Genomic DNA, 22917 nt, shown 5'->3' with positions numbered 1-22917 from the left:
AAATTTTCCTTTTTTGCTCCTGTTTTTGCTCCTGTCCCGCCCTGCCAGCACAAGCAGCAGAACTTTGCCCTGGAATGTTTGGAGGGAGGTGCCAGGGTCGAGTTTCTGTTTTAGGAACCTGTGCAGGGCTTTGGGGAGGAGACAAAACACCAAATTCCAGGGAAATTCTGTTTTAGGAACCTGTGCAGGGCTTTGGGGAGGAGACAAAACACCAAATTCCAGGGAAATTCTGCTCTGGAAACAACAGGACCTGGGAGAGTCTCAGCACTGCTCAGGCAAGGTCAGGGCTGGGAAAACTTTGGGATTGTTGGGATCAGGGGTGGGGAAAAGGGAAAGCAAAAGGCTCAGGAAGAATTTTAATGGAATGGAAACAGAATTCATGGCACACTCCTGGAAAAGTTCAGGAAGTGCAGCTGATGGACCCACCCCAGTCACTGATTGGTGTTTGAGAAGAATGAAACTACACTGGGAGTATTTAAAACCCTGAAACACAGCAAAATATCCCAAACCAAAACCCTGAAATCCAGCAAAATATCCCAAACCAAAACCCTGAAATCCAGCAAAATATCCCAAACCAAATCCCTGAAACCAAATAAAATATCTCACACCAAACCCCTGAAACACAGCAAAATATCTCACACCAAAACCCTGAAATCCAGCAAAATATCCCAAACCAAAACCCTGAAACACAACAAAATATCTCACACCAAAACCCTGAAATCCAGCAAAATATCCCAAACCAAATCCCTGAAACCAAATAAAATATCTCACACCAAACCCCTCAAACCCAAAGCCACCAAAACCTTTCCAAGCTCCCATTGTCCTGGTGGATTTTGCTTCCTCAGGCTGCCTTTCCCTGTTTATTTAAATAAATTTTCAGTTTATCCAGATCCTCACCAGCAATCTGTGCAAAGCCTTCAGAGGATCTGGGACATTTGGTGCCATTTGGCTCCAGGATCTCTCAGACCTGAGGGGTTCCACAAAGCCAGCCCAGGCAGGAATTCCCTGCTGAGTCTGGCTGTGTTGTGGAGCTGTGGTTTTTATTTCCCTGCCTCTGGAAGCCCATTTCTCTCCCAGATGAGGGCTGGCAGGACTGCTGCTGCTCAGCCCTCAAGTGCCACTCCAAGTGAAAGCATTTGCTGAACAAGAGCTCTGTCCCACAGCCATTCAAGTGATTTCTGATATTAAATTCCTATTAATTCTGATATTAAATTCAGATCAATCCAAGGGCCCTGCTGACACTCAGCACCTTCTCAAGTGCAATTGGAACAATGCAACACTTGTAAGGAGGTTTTGCCAGCACTATTAAAGAGATTATTTCTCATTGTCTGCAGGGCTCATTCAGAATTCCAGGAGGACATGCAAGCTTCAAATCCTCAATCCTAGAGCTGGCCCCAGCAGGGAAGGACCCAAAGCTCAGCTCCTGCTCCTCAAGGTGCTGCACAGCCAGGTTTGTGTTCAGGCAAACACCCCCAGGAATTAAATCCCATGGAAAACCTTTTTATTGTAAATATATCCCACGAGGCCAGCTGGAATTCTGAGGTGCATCCCAATCCAGAGGAAGATAAAATTCCTAAAATCTGGGTGATCCAATTTCCTGACACAAAGAAACCTGCCCTGGGTGAGCTGGCAGAGGGGTGAGGGCAGGAGCAGAATTTGTGTTCAGGGCCAGGGAGGGATGGACAGGGCCAGGGAAGGATGGACAGGCCCAGGAGAGGATGGACAGACCCAGGGAAGGATGGACAGGCCCAGGAGAGGATGGACAGACCCAGGGAAGGATGGACAGGCCCAGGAGGGGATGGACAGGCCCAGGAGAGGATGGACAGACCCAGGAGAGGATGGATAGGCCCAGGGAGGGATGGACAGGCCCAGGAGAGGATGGACAGACACAGGGAAGGATGGACAGGCCCAGGAGAGGATGGACAGGCCCAGGAGAGGATGGACAGGCCCAGGAGAGGATGGACAGGCCCAGGAGGGGATGGACAGGCCCAGGAGAGGATGGACAGACCCAGGAGAGGATGGACAGGCCCAGGAGAGGATGGACAGGCCCAGGAGAGGATGGACAGACACAGGGAAGGATGGACAGACTCAGGAGAGGATGGACAGACCCAGGGAAGGATGGACAGACCCAGGAGAGGATGGACAGGCCCAGAAGAGGATGGACAGGCCCAGAAGAGGATGGACAGACCCAGGAGAGGATGGACAGGCCCAGGAGAGGATGGACAGGCCCAGGAGAGGATGGACAGGCCCAGGAGAGGATGGACAGGCCCAGGAGAGGATGGACAGGCCCAGGAGAGGATGGACAGGCCCAGGAGGGGATGGACAGGCCCAGGAGGGGATGGACAGGCCCAGGAGAGGATGGACAGGCCCAGGAGAGGATGGACAGGCCCAGGAGAGGATGGACAGGCCCAGGAGAGGATGGACAGGCCCAGGAGGGGATGGACAGGCCCAGGGAAGGATGGACAGGCCCAGGAGAGGATGGACAGGCCCAGGAGAGGATGGACAGTGCCAGGGAAGGATGGACAGGGCCAGGGAAGGATGGACAGACCCAGGAGAGGATGGACAGGCCCAGGGAAGGATGGACAGGCCCAGGAGAGGATGGACAGGCCCAGGAGAGGATGGACAGGGCCAGGGAAGGATGGACAGGGCCAGGGAAGGATGGACAGACCCAGAGAATTATGGACAGGCACAGGGAAGGATGGACAGACCCAGGAGAGGATGGACAGACCCAGGAGAGGATGGACAGGCCCAGGAGGGGATGGACAGGCCCAGGAGAGGATGGACAGGCCCTGGAGAGGATGGACAGGCACAGGGAAGGATGGACAGGCCCAGGGAGGGATGGACAGGCCCAGGGAGGGATGGACAGGCCCAGGGAGGGATGGACAGGCCCAGGGAGGGATGGACAGGCCCAGGGAGGGATGGACAGGCCCAGGGAGGGATGGACAGGCCCAGGGAGGGATGGACAGGCCCAGGAGAGGGATGGACAGGCCCAGGGAAGGACGGACAGACCCAGGAGAGGAGCAGGAGGAGCAGGAGGAGCAGGGACCCCATTGCTGCAATTCCCCCAAAGCTCCACTGATGCCTGATGCACCCTGAATAGAAAGGTTTATTCAGAACCCTGCAGTGCCCGTGCTCCTCTTTGGAATTTGCAAACAAATAATTTTCCTCCTTATTCTTCCTCCCCCTGCCAGTGCCAGATGCCATTTCCTTTTTTTTTCCCCCTCCTCTCTTGTTCTTTGTTCTCCTTTTACTGCCCTGCAGGAGCAGATCCTCTGCTGGCTGTAAGGTAAAAATACTGCTAAAAATCCCTAAAAATGATCCAATTCTGCACCCCAAACCCAAACTGGGGGTCGATTAATTCTTAATTCTCTGCCACCCTCATCAGCAAAGCCCAAAGGCTGGGAAGGGAATCCTGGCAGGTTCCATTTGCAGCCTGACTCATCCAAGACAATGCAGAGTGAGGCTGGCAGGCTGCCAAGGGCACAGGTGAGCTTCAAAAAAGTGAATTGGAGTATTTGGGTGAAATCACCAAATAATCAACATTTCCCATCCCCTCACCTCGGGGTTAGCCAGCAGCCACAACACCGGGGATGCTGAGTGCAGATTAGCAAATGTAAGAGCTTTATATAAATAAACACACTCAGAGATAGCTCAGATTATTATTAGTGGGCAGAAGAAGCAGAACAAAACATCACTGCTGGCACTGGCCACGTGAAACACTTGCCAGCTGCAGGTTTGGGAAGGAGGAGAAATGTAAAGAATCCCAGGAAAGCTCCTGGGAGTCTGGAAAATCTCAGGAAAGCTCCTGAGTGCTGATTCTTGTCAGGGCACAGAAAGTGTCCAGCCCTGAGCTGGGGCAGGTGAGGACAGGGAGCCACGAGGGGAAACCCTGGCACTGATGGAAGCTCTGGGAACTGCAAACCCCAAATCCAGCACAGGAACCCTTCAGCTGCAGGAATTCAACTGCAAACCCCAAAATCCAGCACAGAAATCCTTTCACTGCAAACCTCAAAATCCAGCACAGGAATCCTTCAGCTGCAGGAATTCAGCTCAACACCCCAAAATCCAGCACAAGAATCCTTTCACTGCACACCCCAAAATGCAATACAGGAACCTTTTAGCTGCAGGAATTCAGCTGCAAACCCCAAAATCCAGCACAGGAACCCTTCAGCTGCAAACCCCAAAATCCAGCACAGGAACACTTTTAGCTGCAAACCCCAAAATCCAGCACAGAAATCCTTTCACTGCAAACCCCAAAGTCCAGCACAGGAACCCTTCAGCTGCAGGAATTCAGCTCAACACCCCAAAATCCAGCACAGGAACCCTTTAGCAAACCCCAAAATCCAGCACAGGAACCTTTTAGCTGAACACCCCAAAATCCAGCACAGGAATCCTTTAGCTGCAAACCCCAAAATCCAGCACAGGAATCCTTCAGCTGCAAATCCCAAAATCCAGCACAGGAACCCTTGAGCTGCAGGGAGTGAGAGCCAGGGCACAGGGCTGATATTCCTCCTGTGCCAACACAATAAATGTGGGCTCAGTTCCACTGGAGCCCTGCACTGAGGTTCAAGGCAGAAAAGGCAGCTCTGCTGCTTTGTTCCAGACCTCCAGGGCAGCTCCAGCACTAAATGATTTCCCCTCTAGAGGAAGCTGGTTAAAAAAAAAATTTAAAAAAAGAATAAATGAGCAGGAGGAATCACGATGGATTTTCAAGAAAAGCCTAAAAAAGGCCACATTCCTGGAAGTAGTGCTGATGTTTTCCTTTCAGTTTATTTTAAAATGCAGCCCTTGGGATTCAGGATTTGGGTGCCAGGAGTGTTTTAGGGGTCATGGCACCCAGGAATTCTTGTCCTGTGCCACTTGGAGGTGAGGCAGCCTCCCCTGGCAGCTCCCACTTGGCTGCCAGCCCAGCAGTGCTGAGAATAAAGGGCAATTTCCAGCCCCAGCTAAAAAAATCCTGGCTCTGAAGGAACATGGAGTATTTCAGGACTATTGTCAGGGAATCCATGAGACAGCACCCAGCAGCTGATGTGACAGCACGAGTTAAAGCAGGGATGTGCGGAATTCATCTTGGAATTCTCATTGGAACTTCCCCAGCTACCAAAGTGGGAGCCCCAAGAAGCAACATCAGCAGTGCAGCTGAAGGATTTGAGCCAGATTTGAACCAGATTAGAACCAGAAGACTCAGGAACAACTAAACTTAAATTGCTTAACTGGTGACAAGCTGTAATGAATACTTTAATTAACAATTAGGGGTTTAATGCATGCATGCTGCCAAAGGTAGATGTTAAATCACTTCAGCATTTTTTAATTGTTGCTGTTGTTTTACAAGGGAGAAGGCAAAATTTGGAATATAAGCTGTGGAAATAAGAGATCCTGCAGTTCCTGCTGTGAGCCTGGTGGGTTTGGAGATCTGTTGAAAGCAGTTATTTTAAATGACAATAAAGTCCTTTCCACAGATCCTGCAATACTTCCAAAGAGCACAAGCCACTGCAAAAATCAGCATTGAGAGAGACAGATCCTGCACACCTCTCAGGATTTTTGTTTCTAACTCTGTTCTGGTTTTCTAGCACTTCTCAGAATCTGAGTTTTATACAAGCAGTGAACTCTGCAGGACAATTCCCTCCTTGCTCCACCTGCTCCAAAACTCATTTTCCAGCTCTCCCCAGCCCCTGTGTCTCAGTGACAGCTGTGCCTCACTCACACTCCAGGCTGGACAGGGAACCAGGCTTAATTTAAGATCAGGCTTAATTTAAAGAGCAAACAAAACAAAGAGTTAAGTATCCCAATCCAGCTGTTTGCTCAGCCTGGCTGCTGTGCCCATAAACCCAGGATGCTTCCTCCTGATAAATGCATTTACTGGGCCTGTGTAAGCTGATGGGGACAATTAAGATAAGCTGAATAAATAACTGCAGTAATTACAAGAATTTAGACAACTGTAGTTCTGTATGTTACCTGTATGTGACCACTGAATTATGGAGTGGACAGAGAAAAAAAAATATTGAAACAAAAGAAGAGAAAGATCCCAAATCCACATAGGAGAGTCTCCCTCAGCTTAGATTTCCAAAGGGAAAAGACTTCCCATATTTCTCTTTCCTTTCTGTGGGACAACACTCTGACAGTTATTGTTTCTGTTTAGCAAAATAGCACGTGCAAAAAAGACTGAAAATCCCATTTCTGAACCAAAGCATCCCAGGAGAAGCAAAGTCCCACAGGTTCCAGCAGCTCCTCCTGCTGCACACACTGAGCCTTCCCCCTTCTCTCACTTATAACCAATTCCTGATATATCTGAATTATTCTCCACCTTGAATAATAATTTCTACACGAGGGATGTTTGTCTTTACCACTGCAGGCAGCGTTTTCCCCAAACCTGAAAGTCTGAAGCACAAAAGCTGTCTGCTCTCACAGATTCACTACAAGGGGGATAAGCAGCACACTGGGACAATTTTATTCCTGTCACAGCTCCCCAGCAGCTGCTTCCCTCATGCAAAGTTAACATCTGAATTGTATGAGCTCGCTCAGGTTTCCAGGCACTGCATTCATCAACCCCACTGAACTAGAAACAGAAATGGGCCAGCAGCACATTTACTACAGCTCTCACCAGCCTCAAAGCTCCCTGACCCAAACTCCTGCTGATGGGGAAATGCAGAATTGTTGCACTCCACGCAAAGTCTGCCATGGAAATACTCCTCAGACAGGCTCGGAGCAGCGGTGTGGGACACAAAGCAGCGTTTTGGTGCCTGTGAACACATCCTGATGGGCAGGATGAGGCACATCCCACGTGCACTCACTCCAGCGCTGTTTCCTTCCTCGTTCCCCAGGGCAGGGGTGCCTCGGGCACTGCTGTGTGCCCAGCACACCCATCCCTCCCTGCCCCGGCAATCCCCAAAAATCCTCCTTGCTCCACGCCTCTCACACCTTCCACCGCAGCCCCACGTTAAAAAACAACTTTGTAAAACCCTTCCCGAGGAGCCGAGCCAGCAGCCCAGCTGTTGTGCTGCTGAGTGCCAGCCCGAGCCTCTGGGGACAAACAAAAACCGGGAGAAGCTCCCCGGGGACACCCAGGTGAGGCTCGGAGCTCTGCCCCCTCATAGACCCCGCAGCGGGGCTGACACACGGCCGAGGCCCCGGCCCGGGGGCGGCTCCGGCCAGCCCCGGCAGCACCTTGGCCAGCAGCTCGGCCCGCAGCTCCCCGGCCCCGCCGAGCCCCGGGGCGCGGAGCCCGGGGCGGGGCAGCGCCTGAGGGGAGCCGGGGCGCCATGACGGTGCCAGGGCCGGGGGGCGGCCGGGGGGCCCCGGGGCCGCGAACCGCCCGCTCCCGGTGCCGCGGCGGCCGCTCGGTACCTGCCGTAGATGCCCTCGGTGATGCGGTTCCGCTTGAGCGGCCGCCGCAGTTTGCTGCAGTCCGCGCTCCGCCGCTTCATCCCGCCGGCCCGGCCCGGCCCGGCCCGCCCCGCTCACGGCAGCACCATCCGCCCCCGCGGGGGGTTCCCGAGCGCGGGGCCTTTTTTTTTGGTTTATTTTTCTTTTTTTCCCTTTTTTTCCCTTTTTTTTTTCGCCGGGAAACAAAGAAATAAAAATAATTCCTGGTCCGTCCCTCCCCGCCGTGTCCCCCCGCGCAGCCGCCGCGCAGCGCCCCGCCTTCCCGGCGCCGACCAATCAGAAGGTTGACCCCACTTGAGTGACAGCACCTCCGACCAACCGGTAACGGGAAACGGCAGACTGGCAGTAGAATAGACCAATCACAGTGCCAGGAAGTTGAGCCCGCCTCGTGCCGCCGCGTGGCACGCCCACCGCTGTGAGTGACGGACGTGTGACCCAATCAGAGAGGACAATTTGTGATTGATGGCCTGTCAGCTAATCACCATGCAGATTTCCGTCTCCTCCCGCCTACTGTGCTGCAGCCTGGTTCCTGCCCCTTGGGGTGACCGACAGCAAAGCTGCCCAATGGAAGAGAAACAGAAAAATAAAAGGACAGCTCAGCCATCCACTCGGAAACGGAAGAAGGAGGGCTCAATTTCCTCTGTCACCGTAGCGCCGAGGTACCACCTCTCCCGCTTGATTGACAGCCTGGCTGGCAAATGGGCAGTTGGGGAAGGGGACGCAATGTCTGAGGTGCAAAGACAGGCAGTGACAGTTTGTGACGGCCGGTGCCGCCCCCACAGCGCGGCCTGCGCTGCCGGCTCACCCGAGGGCAAAATAACCCTCGGCGTGACTGACAGGCCGCGCCAGCCAATGAATAACGCACATCGTTGAGTGACAAGCAAGCGGACCAATCGCAGTGCAGGATGCGCGGCCCAAAGACGGCCTGTGCTGGGGATAGACCAATCAGAGGACAGTACGAGCAGCTCTCGGCCAATGGGAGGGCAGTCCCTAAGGGCGGCCTGTGGGGAGGGGCGGGCGTTCAGCGAGGGGCGGGGCCGGGCGGGTCCCGCCGCTGTCACCGCCACCGGGGGCTGCCGAGTCACGGCCGGGCCCCGGCACCGGCGCCGCTCTGGGCCCGGTACCGCTCTGGGCTCGGCACCGGCACCGCTCTGGGCCCGGTACCGCTCTGGGCCCCGGCCCCGGCCCCGGCACCGGCACCGCTCTGGGCCCGGTACCGCTCTGGGCTCGGCACCGCCACCGCCCTGCTGACCCCCCACCCCAAGGCCCGCGGTTTGGGGCCTCCGTGGAGCCCGAGGCCCGCGGGGGAGCCGTGAGGGGAGCAATGGCGGCGGCGCTCCTGAGGGAGGCCGCAGCGCGGGAGGAGGGTGGCGGTGCCCGCGGCCTGGGCTGGGCCTGCCGGGCCCTGCTGGATTTCCCAGAACAAGGCTCGGGCAGCGATGGGCTGAGTGTGAGGGGCGCGGGGCCCAGATCGGCCTCAGAGCTGTGCCAGGAGTGTGCTGGGCTGAGTCACGGGGGGTTTGGAGTGGAATTAGAGTCGGTGCATCATGGATTTGTTTGGGCTGGAAGAGACCTTGAGGATCATCCTGTTCCACCCGTGCCATGGCAGGGACACCTCCCACTGTCCCCAATGTCCAGCCTGGCCTTGGGCACTGCCAGGGATCCAGGGGCAGCCACAGCTTCTTCCTAAAATAAAAATTACTTTGTTCTTTACCCTGTCAGAGATCACCAGCCTTTGGTCTCTGAAAGAGTAAGCTGCAAATCTGAGCATCACCTCTGCAATGTGTGAATTCCTCACCTTTGGGGTGTTTTCCTGGATGTTAACACTGATGGGATGTAGTAACAGGTAGCACAAGGGCTCATTGTGTTAGCTAAATTAATTCCTAAATTGCTGCTTGAGCTGTTACCCTGTCTAGAGAAAGTTCACCAAGTTCTGGTTCTGAGTTCCTGAGATACAGAATTCCCAGAAGAAGGATCTGAACGTGGATCTTTCTGCAGCAGGACTTTCCTCAAACCAGGGCGGTGCTTTACATGCCTGGGAAAGATTTCTTTAAAATTTTATTTAGGAATTTCTGAAATGGGTATAGAGATATTTAGCTTGGTTAGGCTGGGAAAAGGCTTTGATATTAAAGTGATTCGATATTAAAGCAGTTTGATGTTGGGTGGGAGGAAGGTTCAAGCTGTCACCACAAACCCAAACCTTGCACAGATGTTTTATTCACTATTATTGTGCCCTACAGCCTGGGACGTCCTCAGATTTAAGTGACCTGTGAGTTTCCTGTGTGTAGTTCTGCCTGATAAATGTCCCTGTCACCAGCAGGTGGCTTTATCCCCATTTCTGAGCACGTTCCTCCCCATTCCTGTGCCAGCTCAGCTCTGGGTTTGTGACAGCCTCCGAGCAGAACTGAGGTGTAATTTTAATTTTAATTTAACCTGAGCTGCCTGGACAAAGAGGGCTCAGTTCACAGAGGCACGGTGAATACTGAGGAGGGACAAATGTTCCTGCAGTGCCTAAAGGGGGTTGTGAAGGGAGGAGAGGGATCTTTACAAGGCAAGGGGAATGAGGACAGGGCTGGAGTGGATATTCAGAAGAAATTCTTTATTGACGGGGGGTGAGGCCCTGGCACAGGTGCCCAGAGCAGTGTGGCTGTCCCTTCAGCAGTGTGGCTGTCCCCAGAGCAGTGTGGCTGTCCCTTCAGCAATGTGGCTGTCCCCAGAGCAGTGTGGCTGTCCCTGCAGCAGTGTGCCTGTCCCCAGAGCAGTGTGGCTGTCCCTGCAGCAGTGTGCCTGTCCCCAGAGCAGTGTGGCTGTCCCTGGATCCCTGGCAGTGCCCAAGGCCAGGCTGGACATTGGGGCTGGAGCAATGGGACAGGGGGAGGTGTCCCTGCCATGGCAGGGGTGGCACTGGAGGGGCTTTAGGGTCCCTTCCCACCCAAACCACTCCATGATTTGTGCCATGGATCCATGAACTGTCCCCAGAGCAGTGTGCCTGTCCCTGCAGCAGTGTGACTGTCCCTGCAGCAGTGTGGCTGTCCCCTCAGCAGTGTGGCTGTCCCCTCAGCAGTGTGGCTGTCCCCTCAGCAGTGTGACTGTCCCCAGAGCAGTGTGGCTGTCCCTGCAGCAGTGTGGCTGTCCCCTCAGCAGTGTGACTGTCCCTTCAGCAGTGTGGCTGTCCCTTCAGCAGTGTGGCTGTCCCCAGAGCAGTGTGGCTGTCCCCACAGCAGTGTGGCTGTCCCCACAGCAGTGTGGCTGTCCCTGCAGCAGTGTGGCTGTCCCCGCAGCAGTGTGGCTGTCCCCGCAGCAGTGTGGCTGTCCCTGCAGCAGTGTGGCTGTCCCCGCAGCAGTGTGACTGTCCCTTCAGCAGTGTGGCTGTCCCTGCAGCAGTGTGGCTGTCCCCACAGCAGTGTGGCTGTCCCCACGGCAGTGTGACTGTCCCCTCAGCAGTGTGACTGTCCCTGCAGCAGTGTGGCTGTCCCCAGAGCAGTGTGGCTGTCCCCAGAGCAGTGTGGCTGTCCCTGCAGCAGTGTGGCTGTCCCCGCAGCAGTGTGGCTGTCCCTGCGGCAGTGTGACTGTCCCCAGAGCAGTGTGGCTGTCCCTGCAGCAGTGTGGCTGTCCCTAGAGCAGTGTGGCTGTCCCTGGGGCAGTGTGACTGTCCCTTCAGCAGTGTGGCTGTCCCCACAGCAGTGTGCCTGTCCCCACAGCAGTGTGACTGTCCCTTCAGCAGTGTGGCTGTCCCCTCAGCAGTGTGACTGTCCCCTCAGCAATGTGGCTGTCCCTGGGGCAGTGTCACTGTCCCTTCAGCAGTGTGGCTGTCCCTGCAGCAGTGTGGCTGTCCCTGCAGCAGTGTGACTGTCCCTTCAGCAGTGTGGCTGTCCCTAGAGCAGTGTGGCTGTCCCTTCAGCAGTGTGGCTGTCCCTTCAGCAGTGTGGCTGTCCCTGCAGCAGTGTGCCTGTCCCTTCAGCAGTGTGGCTGTCCCTGGGGCAGTGTGGCTGTCCCTTCAGCAGTGTGGCTGTCCCTGCAGCAGTATGGCTGTCCCTGCAGCAGTGTGCCTGTCCCTTCACTCAGCCCCCAGGAGCTGCTCTGAGTTCGGGCTCCCACCACACCCACAGATAAGGAGCTGCTCCCCGCTCACTCCTCCGGGCCCTTTTATCTCCCTGCCGGCCCCCACAGCTCGTTTGTCGCCGCTGTGAGGGCACGGGGACATTTGCAGGGAAGAGGAGCTGTGGCTGTGCCGTGCTCCATGCAGCCGGGCCACCACCATGCCCTCCCGCTACCGGAGCTTCCGCTGCAGCGTGCCCTGGCTCCTCCTCGCGCTGCAGGCTCTGTTCCTCGGCCGGGCTTTGTTTGCCTTCCCTGACACTCATGTCAGATACTTACCCCAGATGTACCCAGGTAAGCCTGGCCCTGGGAAAGGAGGGCTGCTCCCTGCTCCTGCTGGGGCTCTGCTGCTCAGAAGCACGATGGTTTTATTGCTCTTTGAACTTGCCGGGAGTTTCTGTATATCACAGATGTCATGGGGATCCAAGACTAAATTGTATTTTTGGTGAGTTTTCTGTTGGGTTTTTTGACCTGTGGCATCCACTCAGATCACTGTGTAAAAATAAATTCAGCATTCAGGGTGTTTTTTCTCTGATTATAGAGTGGAAAGAAAGCTCTGGAATTCTTGGCAAGCTCTAAACAATAGTGGCACTTAAATTTTTGTCTGAAGGCTCCTTAGTTAATTGTAATTTTTAATAGATCTTTTAAACCAGAAATCTGCATTAAACATTTCACTGCTGTCTTGTTCTTTTGTGTCCTGCAGCGTTTCAAGATGTCAACCACATGGTGATTTTTGGATTTGGCTTCTTCCTGATGGTTCTGAGAAGATATGGCTTCAGCAGCACTGGATTCAACCTCTTGCTCATTGTTCTTGGTGTCCAGTGCTCTGTGCTGGTAGAAGATTTATTAAATCTCCTTGAGAATCATCCCAGTAGATTTGGTTTGGAAAGGTAATGAGCTCATGTTAGAGCTGGGCTAACCCAGAACTGCTGATTGCTCCTTCCAGAGCCCTGCTGGGGTGAGCAGAGGCACATCTGGAGCCATTTTGGAGAGCTTTAGGTTTTTATTACATTATTCTGTGTTGTTCCTTTTTAATGGCCCTGCTGTCACCCTGCCACTGAGTTGTTTCCCTTTCCTTTCCTTTCTTGCAGTCTGGCAAGGGCTTTGATGAGCATGACTGCTGTGGTCATCTCCACTGGGGCTGTGCTGGGGAAAGCCAATCCTGTGCAGTTAATTGTCATGAGCCTGGTGGAATTAATCATCTTCCATTTGAGCAGATGCATCAACAGAAAATTCCTGCAGGTACCCTGGTGGGATTTTCAGATATGTGGGGGGAAATGGCACTGGGGCTTTGGAGCAGCTGTGTGTTCTGGAGCAGCCCCAGGGGTGAGTGTTGTGTTGCTGCAGGTCCCAGAGAGCCCCAGCCTGATGCACGTGCACCTCTTTGGAGCCTACTTTGGTCTGGCAGTGACCTCCTGCTTCCCTGAGCCTCCCCCAGGGCTGGACAAGAACAGGAGCACCCCCAAGTCAGAGCTGTTCTCAGTGCTGGGTGAGTCCTTGGCTGCTCAGGGGTTGCAGGGGGAGCTTTGGGGCTTTGAAGGCAGCTCTGAATGCAGCCAAACATCCCTGCTTGGTGACAGTGGCCACTTCCACCTGGCCCAGGGCCACTCCTGCCACACCTGGGGCTCAGTTTGCTCAGTTAGCTTTGTCAGCTCAGCATGAGGGCTGCTCCAGGCTCACAGTTCTTTCTCCACCTCCTGGCCAAGTTGTCCCCCTTGGCTTGCCCAGGCTGCTCTGAGGGGCTGAGTGAGCTCATAACTTGTATTTGAGCAGAGCTCAGGCTGATTCTGCAGGTGGTGCTCAGAGATAGAGAGGGGCACTCCCTGCTGCTGACATAAATAAAAAGATAAAGCCTGGTGGAGGGTGGGGAGTGTGATACAGGCACTGAGGGAGGACAGCCTCACTGGCTGGGACTTTCATTCCTTTTCTGGTGGAAGCAATTTGGTGGCTTTATTGTCACAAGTGCCACCAGCTGAGCCCAGAGCTTCCTGCAGGAGTCCACAGAGACTCATTCTCACTCAGTCTTTGCCCAGTTCAGGGAACACAGAATTGAAATGCTGCTCTTTTGTGTCCCTGGAGTTGTTGTTTGCTGTTTATTTCCAGAGCTGAGCAGACACTCATAAGAATGCTTCAGTAGATTTTATATTTATAAATATTTTATATTTATATAGACTAACTGCCTAATCAGTGGGAATGGGATGGGTCATCTCACAAGTCCCCAGTGCCACCATAACTTTAGAAATGGCCTCTCCTGTCTGAGACAGGGCTGTCTCTGCCTTGGTGCACTGAAATCATGGATGTTAGCAATGCAAACTGGGTGTTAGCAATGCAAACTGGATTTCACAGGGCTAAGACAAAATCAGTGCCTGCCAGAGCTGCTGGAAACTGCACTTGTGCCTCACAGTGACAATGTGGCACTTATTAGGGCTCTTGGACCAGAACACATCAATGTGCCTGGCAGGTGGATTGCACAGGGTCTGTGGGGTGGGGAGCACAGCATCAGTGATGGGACTGGGCTGGGAACAGACTCCAGCAGCTGGGCAGTGCCCAGGGGTGCTGCTGTGTGCTGGTGTCTGCCCAGCCCAGCCCTCGGGGCTCTGTGGTGTCAGCCCGAGCTGCTCTGAGGCCAGCACGTCCCTCTGCTGGCAGGAATCTCCTCTGTGCACTCAGGAATGCATCCAGCCAGGGCTGGAATCTCCTCTGTGCACTCAGGAATGCATCCAGCCAGGGCTGGAACCTCCTCTGTGCACTCAGGAATGCATCCAGCCAGGCAGGGCACTCACCCTGGCCCTCCCAAATGCTGAGCACGAGGGGCACAGAAGCACAAGGAGCTGTTTTGTGTTTTCTGTTTTCATTCTGCTGCTGGGGGTGTGGCACTGGCAGCTCCCAGGGAGGGCTCTGGGAGGAGCTTTGGGAGTCACAGTGGGTGCACACTGCAGGCTGGAGCCCTGCACACAGGCACTGCTGGTCCCTGTGCTTCAGAGCAGCTCCTCAGGGTCTCTTGTCCTTGTCCCCAAGGCACTGTGTTTGTCTGGGTGTTCTGGCCAAGCTTCAGTTCCATACTGGCTGAGAACAATGAAGTGCACTGGAATGCAGTGTTCAACACCTACCTGGCCCTTGCTGTGAGTGCTGTGGCTGCCTTCATGCTGTCTGCTCTGACCTCCAAGGATGGCAAATTCAGGATGGTAAGGACCAGGGGAAACCCTGCCTGGGGTTTTTGTGTTCCAAGAGATTTCCTCAGCAATTCACTGGAAATAAAACTGCTGTGAACTGAAAGCAGGGCCAGGGTGTGACAGTCACAGAGGGGTTTGGGTGGGAAGGGCCACCAGAGATCTCCTCATCCCACCCCTGCCAGGACAGGGACACTTTCCACTGTCCCAGGCTGCTCCAAGCCCTGCCCAGCCTGGCCTTGGGCACTGCCCCAGCCTCTCTGGGCACCTGTGCCAGGCCCTGCCACCCTCAGAGGGAACAATTCCTTCCTGATGCTGACCCTGCACCTTCCCTCTCTCAGTTTAAAGCCATTGTCCCTTGTTCTGTCCCTGCAAACCCTTGGAAAAGCCCTTAACTCCCTGTTGTTGTTGTGCAGGCTCACATCCACAGTGCAGTCCTGGCTGGAGGGGTCACCCTGAGCTGCACAGCAGGAATCATCCAGCACCCCTGGATTGCCATGATCCTGGGGCTGCTTGGCAGTGTCATCTCCATCCTGGGCTCTCACTGCCTGCAGGTAATGCTCAAAGCCCACAATGGTTCTGTATAAGCTGTATAAATTTCCTCTCCAATGCAGGATACCCCAAGAGAAATCTCTGTTCCAAACTAGGAAACCTGAGGGGCTGTGAGCAGAGTGCAGGATTGCACCTGGAGAGCAAATCCATCCTCTAGGTGTGCAGCAGCTGATCTGCAATTCCCAACTTGTGTTTCAATGAAACCTTTTCCTCTCCCCAGAGGTGCTTCAATCCTCCTTTGAAGCTTCAGGATACTTGTGGAGTTCATTTCACCTTTGGTTTGCCTGCTGTGCTTGGAGCTGTGGCTGCTGTTCTTCTAAAGATATTTCAACAAGAGATGGTTCCAGAACAGAGGTACAGAAACTCTTGTAGTAAATAATGATAGATAATCAGGCAGGGAGGAATCAGAGTGCAGCATGAGGGCCTGGCACTTCTCATTGTGTTCTTCATGAAACAAATTTAATCAAAGTTTTAATTGCAAAAGGATGGACAAAAGAAATCCTCTGAATTCTGCATCAGGCTTCTGGTATGTTCCTAAAACAGTCACTGCAGATGTGAGAATTAAATTTCTATGAGAGATTTTGATAGATGCAGATTCAGTCACAGTGTTGGTGCTAAATAAAAGGTGAAACACTTTTTTTTTTTTTTTTTTTCTTTCCAGTCTGGGTTATTTGGCCTTTGTGGAAGTTGGTGCCTTCTGCCAGACCATCAGCACTGCCTTCATAACAGGTTTGATTACAGGTCAGTCCTGAACCATCCCAGAATTCCTTTATTTCCTTGGAGCAGGGAATGGCTGTGGCAGCAGTGATTTCTGTGTGTAAATACTGGTGCAATAAATGGAAACTCCAGTGCCAGGGAGGCTTTAGGAGCAGAGCTGCTTTGCACACAAATAACCCAGCAGCACCATTCTTTCAGTGCTGAAGTTTTATTTTAACCAAGGTTTAACAACTGCCTTCAACCTGCAGACAGGAGAGGTGTGAAGATGAAAATATTTCCATTTTGGGTGTTGTCTCAGTGACAGAAGATGCCCCAATCTGGGGCTTGTCACTTTTTAGGCCATTTGGAGCAAGGTTTGAACATCAGGAGCTGCCTGAGCCCTTTGATCAGGAGATTTGGGGATTTTTGGGACTTTTTTGGGACTCTGTGCTGCTCTGGGAGCAGCAGCACTCCTGTGGCTCCCATGGGCTCTGGGTTGTGGCAGCTGCTGCTTTTCCCCAGCCCCAAATTCTGCCTGGAGCAACAGAGAAATGGGCAGTGAAAACTGCTGGGAAACACCTACAGTGATTTTGTGTTTTAATTGATTTAAACCTTTGCCTTGTTTTAAGTGTAATGAAGGAATAGATTTTTGAAATAACCAAACATTCAGTGTTTAACCAATTGTTCCAAAATCTAGAGATTCCCATCAGAACTAACAATGCAGATAAACCAGATTGAAATACCCAGGCACTTCTCATGCAAGAAATTCATCATTTTGATGTATTTTCATAATCCAGCAGCTGTTTAATGGGCTTTTACTTAAAGTAATTCATTTTAATATCCTGTCAATCCTCTTTTTCTATTTAAGGCCAGCTCAAGTCAGGGGCTCTGCTGGAGGATTTAGGTCTGAATTTGTGTTTTGAGCTGTTACATTTGGATAAATGTTCCACAGGATCCTCCCCTTGCCCTGGTGTTTATGTTTATTTTGGATCTTTCTCTTTTTACCAACAGGTTTAATCTTAAACATCAAACTGCTCAAAGCTGTGCATGTCTCCAAGTACTTTGATGATCAGTTTTTTTGGGAGGTGAGTTTCCAAATGATTTCAGACTCCTGGGGGGAGTTCATTTTGCACCTTGCTGAAGAACTCCAGGTATTTGAATTTAAAATATGGGAGGGAAAGGGTTATTGCTTTTCCCAGCACATTTTGATGCACAGACAGCCCTTGGGCACCCTTAGGTGAGAGGAAAAACAAATGGATGACAAGCAGCTTTAAATCAGCTTTTCCATTGGTTTTCCCTGTGGTGATTTGATGTGCTCTGATACAAAAATGTTTTGTTCACAGTTCCCCCACTTGTCTGTTGGATTTTGAGTGGAGGATCCCAGCTGACACACAGGAGCAAGATCAGATTTTCCTCTTTACCACCAGGAAAACTGAGCAGCTGTGGTGGCTTCAGAGCACTGAAACCCCAATTCTCAGGCCCACAAAAGCCACCCCAATGGACACTCAAAACCAAAACTGTTCCAGTTATTCTTGAGAGATCCAGAGTGTGAATCCACAGCTGCAAACTTCAGATGCATTCAGCTTTTCTGCTTTGTTGCCCTTGCCTTAAATATTTCCTGTAAGATATGTACAAAAAAGCTGCCTGCATTCATGGCTGATCAATCCCAATGCTTGGAAACATTCAACTATTTTTAGCTCCTGACTTTAAAGGCAAAAGGGTGGATTTGGAAAGTGTCATTTCTCAAGGAGCACTTCTCATCCAGCACAGCACTCAAGTTTTTAAGCTGAATTGATTCTGCTGAAGGCCCTGACAAGCCAGGATTTGCTGAGTGGAGCTGGAGCAGGGCCAGAACTCTGCATCCTGCCAGGCTGGAAAAAATCTGGCATTGCTTGGCTGGGGCTGGATGTGTTGGGAGGTTCTGATGGCAAAAAAAACCCCAAGAAGTTCAGTTGTGGATGGTGCTTCTGAAAGCCCTGGGGGCTGCCAAGTAAAAAATCTCAGAGTCTGGGAGGGGAGAGCCTGGCCCAGCACAGGGGGAAGGAGCCTCAGTGCAGTTTTGGATTCTCCAGCAGTGACCCCTGGTTTTTAATTGGATTTCCATCCTCAGTGCTCCTTACTTTCAACAATAATGAACACAGCAAATCTTCCAGCAGTGCTTCCCTAATAAAGGAGTGAAAACCTGGCTGTTTTTCTTTCCTTCAGCACCCTTGTGAGGAATGGATGAGTGAGGGAGCTCCAGGCTGAGGCTGCCTGGCCTCATTCCCTGCCTGGGCTGAGCAGAGGAGGAATGCAGGCGTGCAAGGAAGGGCCAGTTCTTGTTCCCAAAGTTCCAACAGCTCCCAAACCTCCTGCACACAACTGTGAGTTGTTCCTTCCTCTTTAGCACCACAGGGTAAATTAAATATTCAAGGGATGGGGGGAAAAAAAAATCCTAAATCACCAAGAATGACACAAGAAAAGCCACACACCAAGTTTTGAAATTGAAGAAATGGTTATATTGGCCAGAGATAGGAAATAGTTAATAAATATCTGTTAAAAGGTTATTTTAATGCAGTTTTAGTAAGTGTTGGATTGTAAATAACATCATAGAAACAGCTGGTTAAATACATCCATATCCCACTCTCCTTTTATTTGTAACAAACATCCTCTTAGAAAAGTGACCCCACATTTGTTTGCAGCAATTTGACATTTCTCAAAAACACCACAACACTGATGTGGACGTACAAGAGTAAAAAAAATAACCAGAATAGAGCTGGATTTAGTGCCTTCAGCTTTCCTTGATTCCAGACACGATGGAAGGTTTTACAAAATGGTTTTACAAAACTCTGGGGGTGCAGGTGAAGCCTCCAGGGGGGTTCACTGCCACAAATCCTCTGTGCGACCAAACTTGAACACCAGGCCCCTGTGGGAACAGCACAGACCAAACCCCTCTTGTTTTAATCCCAGCATCCCCAGGGCTCTTTGTTAATCCAGTTCCAGGTTATTCACACAGGCCTGGCTACAAATCAGGACTTCAGGCCCAACCAGATCCCAGCAAGTTTCAGTTTTTTTTATTAAAAGCCAATTAAATAGGAAATAAAATAAAATTAAAGAGGGCAGTCTTACCCAAAAAAGATGAATGCATTCTGGAAAAACACAGCTATTCCTGGGTACACCACTGGTTTTTCTAAGAGGAAAAAAAACACTCATTAATTATTTTTTAAGTAATTTTATCCCATTTCTGGCATGTTGTTTTCCCTTGAGCTAATTTAGCAGAGAGGCTTTGGGAGCAATCTGCAGGAACTCAGTAATTTGTATTCTGGGAATAAGTGTTCACACAGGGAATTATTCCCTGAAAACTGCAGCAGTTTAATTATATCCATGGAGTTCCCAGGTGGGTTTGTAGGGGAAGTTTGTACTTAGAAAAGGATCAAATCCATCCCAATAACATGGGATAGTGGTGTGGGGCAAAATACTCAAACTGGGCCTGCCTAGAAACCCTCTAATGCCAGTTCTAAAATTCAGGAATCATTTAAAACACCTTCAACTTTCAAAAAACAGGGCCAGGTCTTACCTTTAACCACATATCCCCCAAAAAGGATCCACATGGAAGCAATGAGGGACCCAAAAGCCATCATGAACCCAATGAAGAGCCAGATCCGAGCCCCTGCAATGGCATGGGGGAGTGGGAGCTGAGGGACCCCAGCCCCACAAATCACCCCTGGAACAGCTCTGCAGGACACCCCAGCCCCACAAATCACCCCTGGAACAGCTCTGCAGGCTCTATGGGACCTGAGGGACACCCCAGCCCCACAATCCCCCCTGACACAGCTCTGCAGGACACCCCAGCCCCACAAACACCCCCAATCTACCCTGGCACAGCCCTGCAGGACACTCCAGCCCCATAAACTCCCCTGCCCCAACCCTGCAGGCTCTGTAGAACCTGAGGGACACCCCAGCCCCACAAATCACCCCAAACCCCCCTGGCCCAGCCCTGCAGGACACCCCAGCCCCACAAATCCTCCTCTGCAGGCTCAGTGGGGGATGTGGGACCTGAGGGACACCCCAGCCCCACAAATCACCCCAATCCCCCCTGGCAGAGCTCTGCAGGACACCCCAGCCCCATAAACCCCCCTGGGCCAGTCCTGCAGGCTCTGTGGGACCTGAGGGACACCCCAGCCCCACAAACCCCCCTCTGCAGGCTCAGTGGGGGATGTGGGACCTGAGGGACACCCCCAAGCCTACAAACCGCCCCAATCCATCCTGGGCCAGCCCTGCAGGACACCCCAGCCCCACAAACCCCTCTGGCACAGCCCTGCAGGACATCCCAGCCTCACAAATCCCCTCAAACCCCCTGGGCCAGTCTTGCAGGACACCCCAACTCCCCAGTCCCCCCTGGGCCAGCCCTGCAGGCTCTGTGGGACCTGAGGGACACCCCAGCCCCACAAACCCCCTGTCACAGCCCTGCAGGACACCCCAGCCCAGCCCTGCAGGACACCCCAGCCCCACAAACCCCCTGTCACAGCCCTGCAGGACATCCCAGCCCCACAAATCCCCTCAATCCCCTCTGACACAGCTCTGCAGGACACCCCAGCCCCACAAACACCCCCAATCTACCCTGGCACAGCCCTGCAGGACACTCCAGCCCCATAAACTCCCCTGCCCCAACCCTGCAGGCTCTGTAGAACCTGAGGGACACCCCAGCCCCACAAATCACCCCAAACCCCCCTGGCCCAGCCCTGCAGGACACTCCAGCCCCACAAACCCCCCTGGCCCAGCCCTGCAGGACACTCTAGCCCCATAAACTCCCCTGCCCCAGCCCTGCAGGCTCTGTAGGACCTGAGGGATACCCCAGCCCCACAAATCACCCCAATACATCCTGGCACAGCCCTGCAGGACACCCCAGCCCCAGAAAAACCCTCTGGCACAGCTCTGCAGGACACCCCAGCCCCACAAACCCCCTCGATCCCCTCTGGCACAACCCTGCAGGCTCTGTGGGACCTGAGGGACCCCAGCCCCACAAAGCCCCCCAATCCCCCCTGGCCCAAATCTGCAGGACACCCCAACCCCACAAACCCCTCTGGGCCAGCCCTGCAGGACATCCCAGCCCCATAAACACCCCTGGGCCAGCCCTGCAGGACATCCCAGCCCCAGGCTCCCAGCCCCGGTACCTGTCTGGCCCAGGCAGCCCTCGCTGTAGCTGTCCCCCCGCACCTGCCCGTTGGACACAGCGTTGATCCTGGGGAAAAGCAGGACACGAGTGGCATGGAAAGGTCTCCCTGGCACCCCTGAGTGCACAAAGGGACTGCTGGGGCCTTACATCAGGAATGCAATGGTGGCTATCACCCCACAGGCGTGGTAGGAATGGTTGAAGTCTTCCACTTGAGGGTATTTCACAGCAGCATCGATGATGATCCACCAGCCTGTGAAAAACTGGGGGAAAGAAAGAGCTCAGAACACAGACACAGGCTGGGAGAGAAAATATCATCAACATTTAAACTGGGGGGAGGAAGAAAGTTTAAAATACAGACACAGCTTGAGAGAAAAAAAATCAGTATTTAAACTGGGGGGGAAAGAAGAGTTTAAAATACAGACACAGCCTATGAGAAAACACATCAATATTTAAATTGGGGGAAAAGAAAGAGTTTAAAATACAGACACAGCCTGTGAGAAAATATCAACATTTAAACTGGGGGGAAAGAAGAGCTTAAAATACAGACACAGCCTAAGAGAAAATATCATCAATATTTAAACTGGGGGGGAAAGAAAGAGTTTAAAATACAGACACAGCCTGTGAGAGAAAATCTCATCAATACTCAAACACCCTGACAGGCTCCAGCCCAGACTGAAGGGAACACCCTTAGCTTTGCTGTTGATTTGGGACCAGGCTGGGATTTGCCCACTTCCTGGGTAAAACTGAAATGTAAACATGAAATGCATGGCGGAAAGCAGATTTTGGCAGCTACAACAGGGACAGTGTATCCCTGCTCTTCCTTTCCCTGGAACTGCTCAGTAAAATCGTCAATCCCAACCACTAAACTGTGTCCCCAAATGCCACATCCACGGATTTTTAAAACATTCCCAGGCACAGTGACTCCAGCACTGCCTGAGGAGAAATTCCCCCTTTCATCCAACCCAAGGCACAACTCGAGGCCGTTTCCTCTCATCCTTCCACTTGTAACGAAGAGAAGAAACTCCCACAGCGCTCAGAATTCCCATCTCACGACAGAAAAGCCAAAAGAATCGCGGAGTCGCGACAGGGCGGGGCCGTACCAGCACCCCCGCGGCCACAGACGCGATGGTGTTGCGCTTCTCGCCCCAGTCCACGCACTCGGAGCACCGCAGGCTCTCCAGGAACCCGGACATGGTTCAACACTGCGGGGAGAGGGAAAGGGAGCTCGGTGTGCACGGGAAACCGGAGCGGGGGAACCGGAGCGGGGGAACCGGAGCGGGGGAACCGAGCAAAGGGAACGAGCCCGGGGAACGAGCAAAGGGAACGAGCACGGGGAACGAGCAAAGGGAACGAGCCCGGGGACCGAGCCCGGGGAACGAGCCCGGGGACCGAGCCCGGGGACCGAGCACGGGGAACGAGCCCGGGGACCGGCACCGGGGCGCGCCCCCGATCCGCGCACCCCGCGCCGCTCTCGCACCATGCGCGGTCACGGGGCGCGCATCTCCCGCACCCCCATCCCCGAATCCCCATCCCTGAACCCCGCGCATCTCCCGCGCATCTCCCGCACCCCCACATCCCCGTACCCCGCGCATCTCCCGCGCATCTCCCGCACCTCGCTCACCCCCCGCGCCCCCGCACCGTGCGCGCTCCCGGCCCCGCGCGCCCCCGGCCCCGCCTCCAACCCTACATCCCCGCACATCTCCCGCACCGTGCGCGCCCCCGCTCCCGGCCCCGCGCGCCCCCGGCCCCGCGCATCCCTCGCGCACCGTCACGGGACGCGGCGGCGGCCGCGCGCAGGCGCAGCGCGCGCGCGCAGGGGGGGGGCGCGGGCGGGGCCGGGGGCGCGCCCCGAGCGCCGGGGCG

General features: G+C 53.4%; 3 protein-coding genes across 7 annotated transcripts in view; 1 reads left to right on the top strand and 2 right to left on the bottom strand.

The window, feature by feature from the left end:
- The window catches only part of MACO1 (macoilin 1), a 31087-nt gene extending 23511 nt beyond the window's left edge, over positions 1–7576 (bottom strand). For all 3 annotated transcript variants that reach the window (XM_033080610.1, XM_033080613.1, XM_033080611.1), the window contains exon 1: positions 7345–7576. In XM_033080610.1, coding sequence (XP_032936501.1) covers positions 7345–7424 — 80 coding nt within the window. In that variant the 5' untranslated portion in view covers positions 7425–7576. The remainder of the gene's footprint in view (positions 1–7344) is intronic.
- A 377-nt stretch (positions 7577–7953) lies between these two features.
- Positions 7954–18805, top strand: RHCE (Rh blood group CcEe antigens). 2 transcript variants are annotated; one of them, XM_033080893.1, is made up of 10 exons: positions 7954–8042; positions 12185–12371; positions 12573–12723; positions 12829–12970; positions 14500–14666; positions 15068–15205; positions 15424–15557; positions 15865–15944; positions 16911–16984; positions 17243–18805. In XM_033080893.1, exons 2-10 carry the CDS (start codon positions 12205–12207, stop codon positions 17267–17269), a joined length of 1080 nt encoding a protein of 359 aa, XP_032936784.1. In that variant the 5' UTR covers positions 7954–8042; positions 12185–12204; the 3' UTR covers positions 17270–18805. The 2 variants fall into 2 exon arrangements, with proteins under 2 accessions (XP_032936784.1, XP_032936783.1); XM_033080892.1 differs by lacking the exon at positions 7954–8042 and adding an exon at positions 11404–11775.
- TMEM50A (transmembrane protein 50A) lies at positions 18375–22857 on the bottom strand. Of its 2 annotated transcripts, none has more exons than XM_033080894.1 (7): positions 22821–22857; positions 22155–22256; positions 21202–21314; positions 21053–21120; positions 19456–19548; positions 19008–19068; positions 18375–18804 (listed from the first exon to the last, which is right to left on the bottom strand). In XM_033080894.1, exons 2-7 carry the CDS (start codon positions 22245–22247, stop codon positions 18759–18761), a joined length of 474 nt encoding a protein of 157 aa, XP_032936785.1. In that variant the 5' UTR covers positions 22248–22256; positions 22821–22857; the 3' UTR covers positions 18375–18758. The 2 variants fall into 2 exon arrangements, with proteins under 2 accessions (XP_032936785.1, XP_032936786.1); XM_033080895.1 differs by lacking the exon at positions 22821–22857 and adding an exon at positions 22638–22666.
- Positions 22858–22917: the final 60 nt, after the last annotated feature.

Source organism: Catharus ustulatus, chromosome 26 (assembly GCF_009819885.2).
Source record: "Catharus ustulatus isolate bCatUst1 chromosome 26, bCatUst1.pri.v2, whole genome shotgun sequence".
NCBI lineage: Eukaryota > Metazoa > Chordata > Aves > Passeriformes > Turdidae > Catharus > Catharus ustulatus.
The sequence above is the reverse complement of the archived record's forward strand: the minus strand, read 5'-3'. Positions and strand labels throughout refer to the sequence as shown.

Bases quoted from the DNA above. Each gene is read 5' to 3' on its own strand.
- RHCE (XM_033080892.1), top strand. From the start codon at position 11,643: ATGCCCTCCCGCTACCGGAGCTTCCGCTGCAGCGTGCCCTGGCTCCTC. The intron at 12,971-14,499 runs GTGAGTCCTTGG...CTTGTCCCCAAG, and splicing joins AGAGCTGTTCTCAGTGCTGG to GCACTGTGTTTGTCTGGGTG. The intron at 14,667-15,067 runs GTAAGGACCAGG...GTTGTTGTGCAG, and splicing joins AGGATGGCAAATTCAGGATG to GCTCACATCCACAGTGCAGT.
- TMEM50A (XM_033080894.1), bottom strand. From the start codon at position 22,247: ATGTCCGGGTTCCTGGAGAGCCTGCGGTGCTCCGAGTGCGTGGACTGG. The intron at 21,315-22,154 runs GTACGGCCCCGC...TCTTTCCCCCAG, and splicing joins CTGTGGCCGCGGGGGTGCTG to TTTTTCACAGGCTGGTGGAT. The intron at 18,805-19,007 runs GTAAGACTGCCC...CTGTTCCCACAG, and splicing joins AATGCATTCATCTTTTTTGG to GGGCCTGGTGTTCAAGTTTG.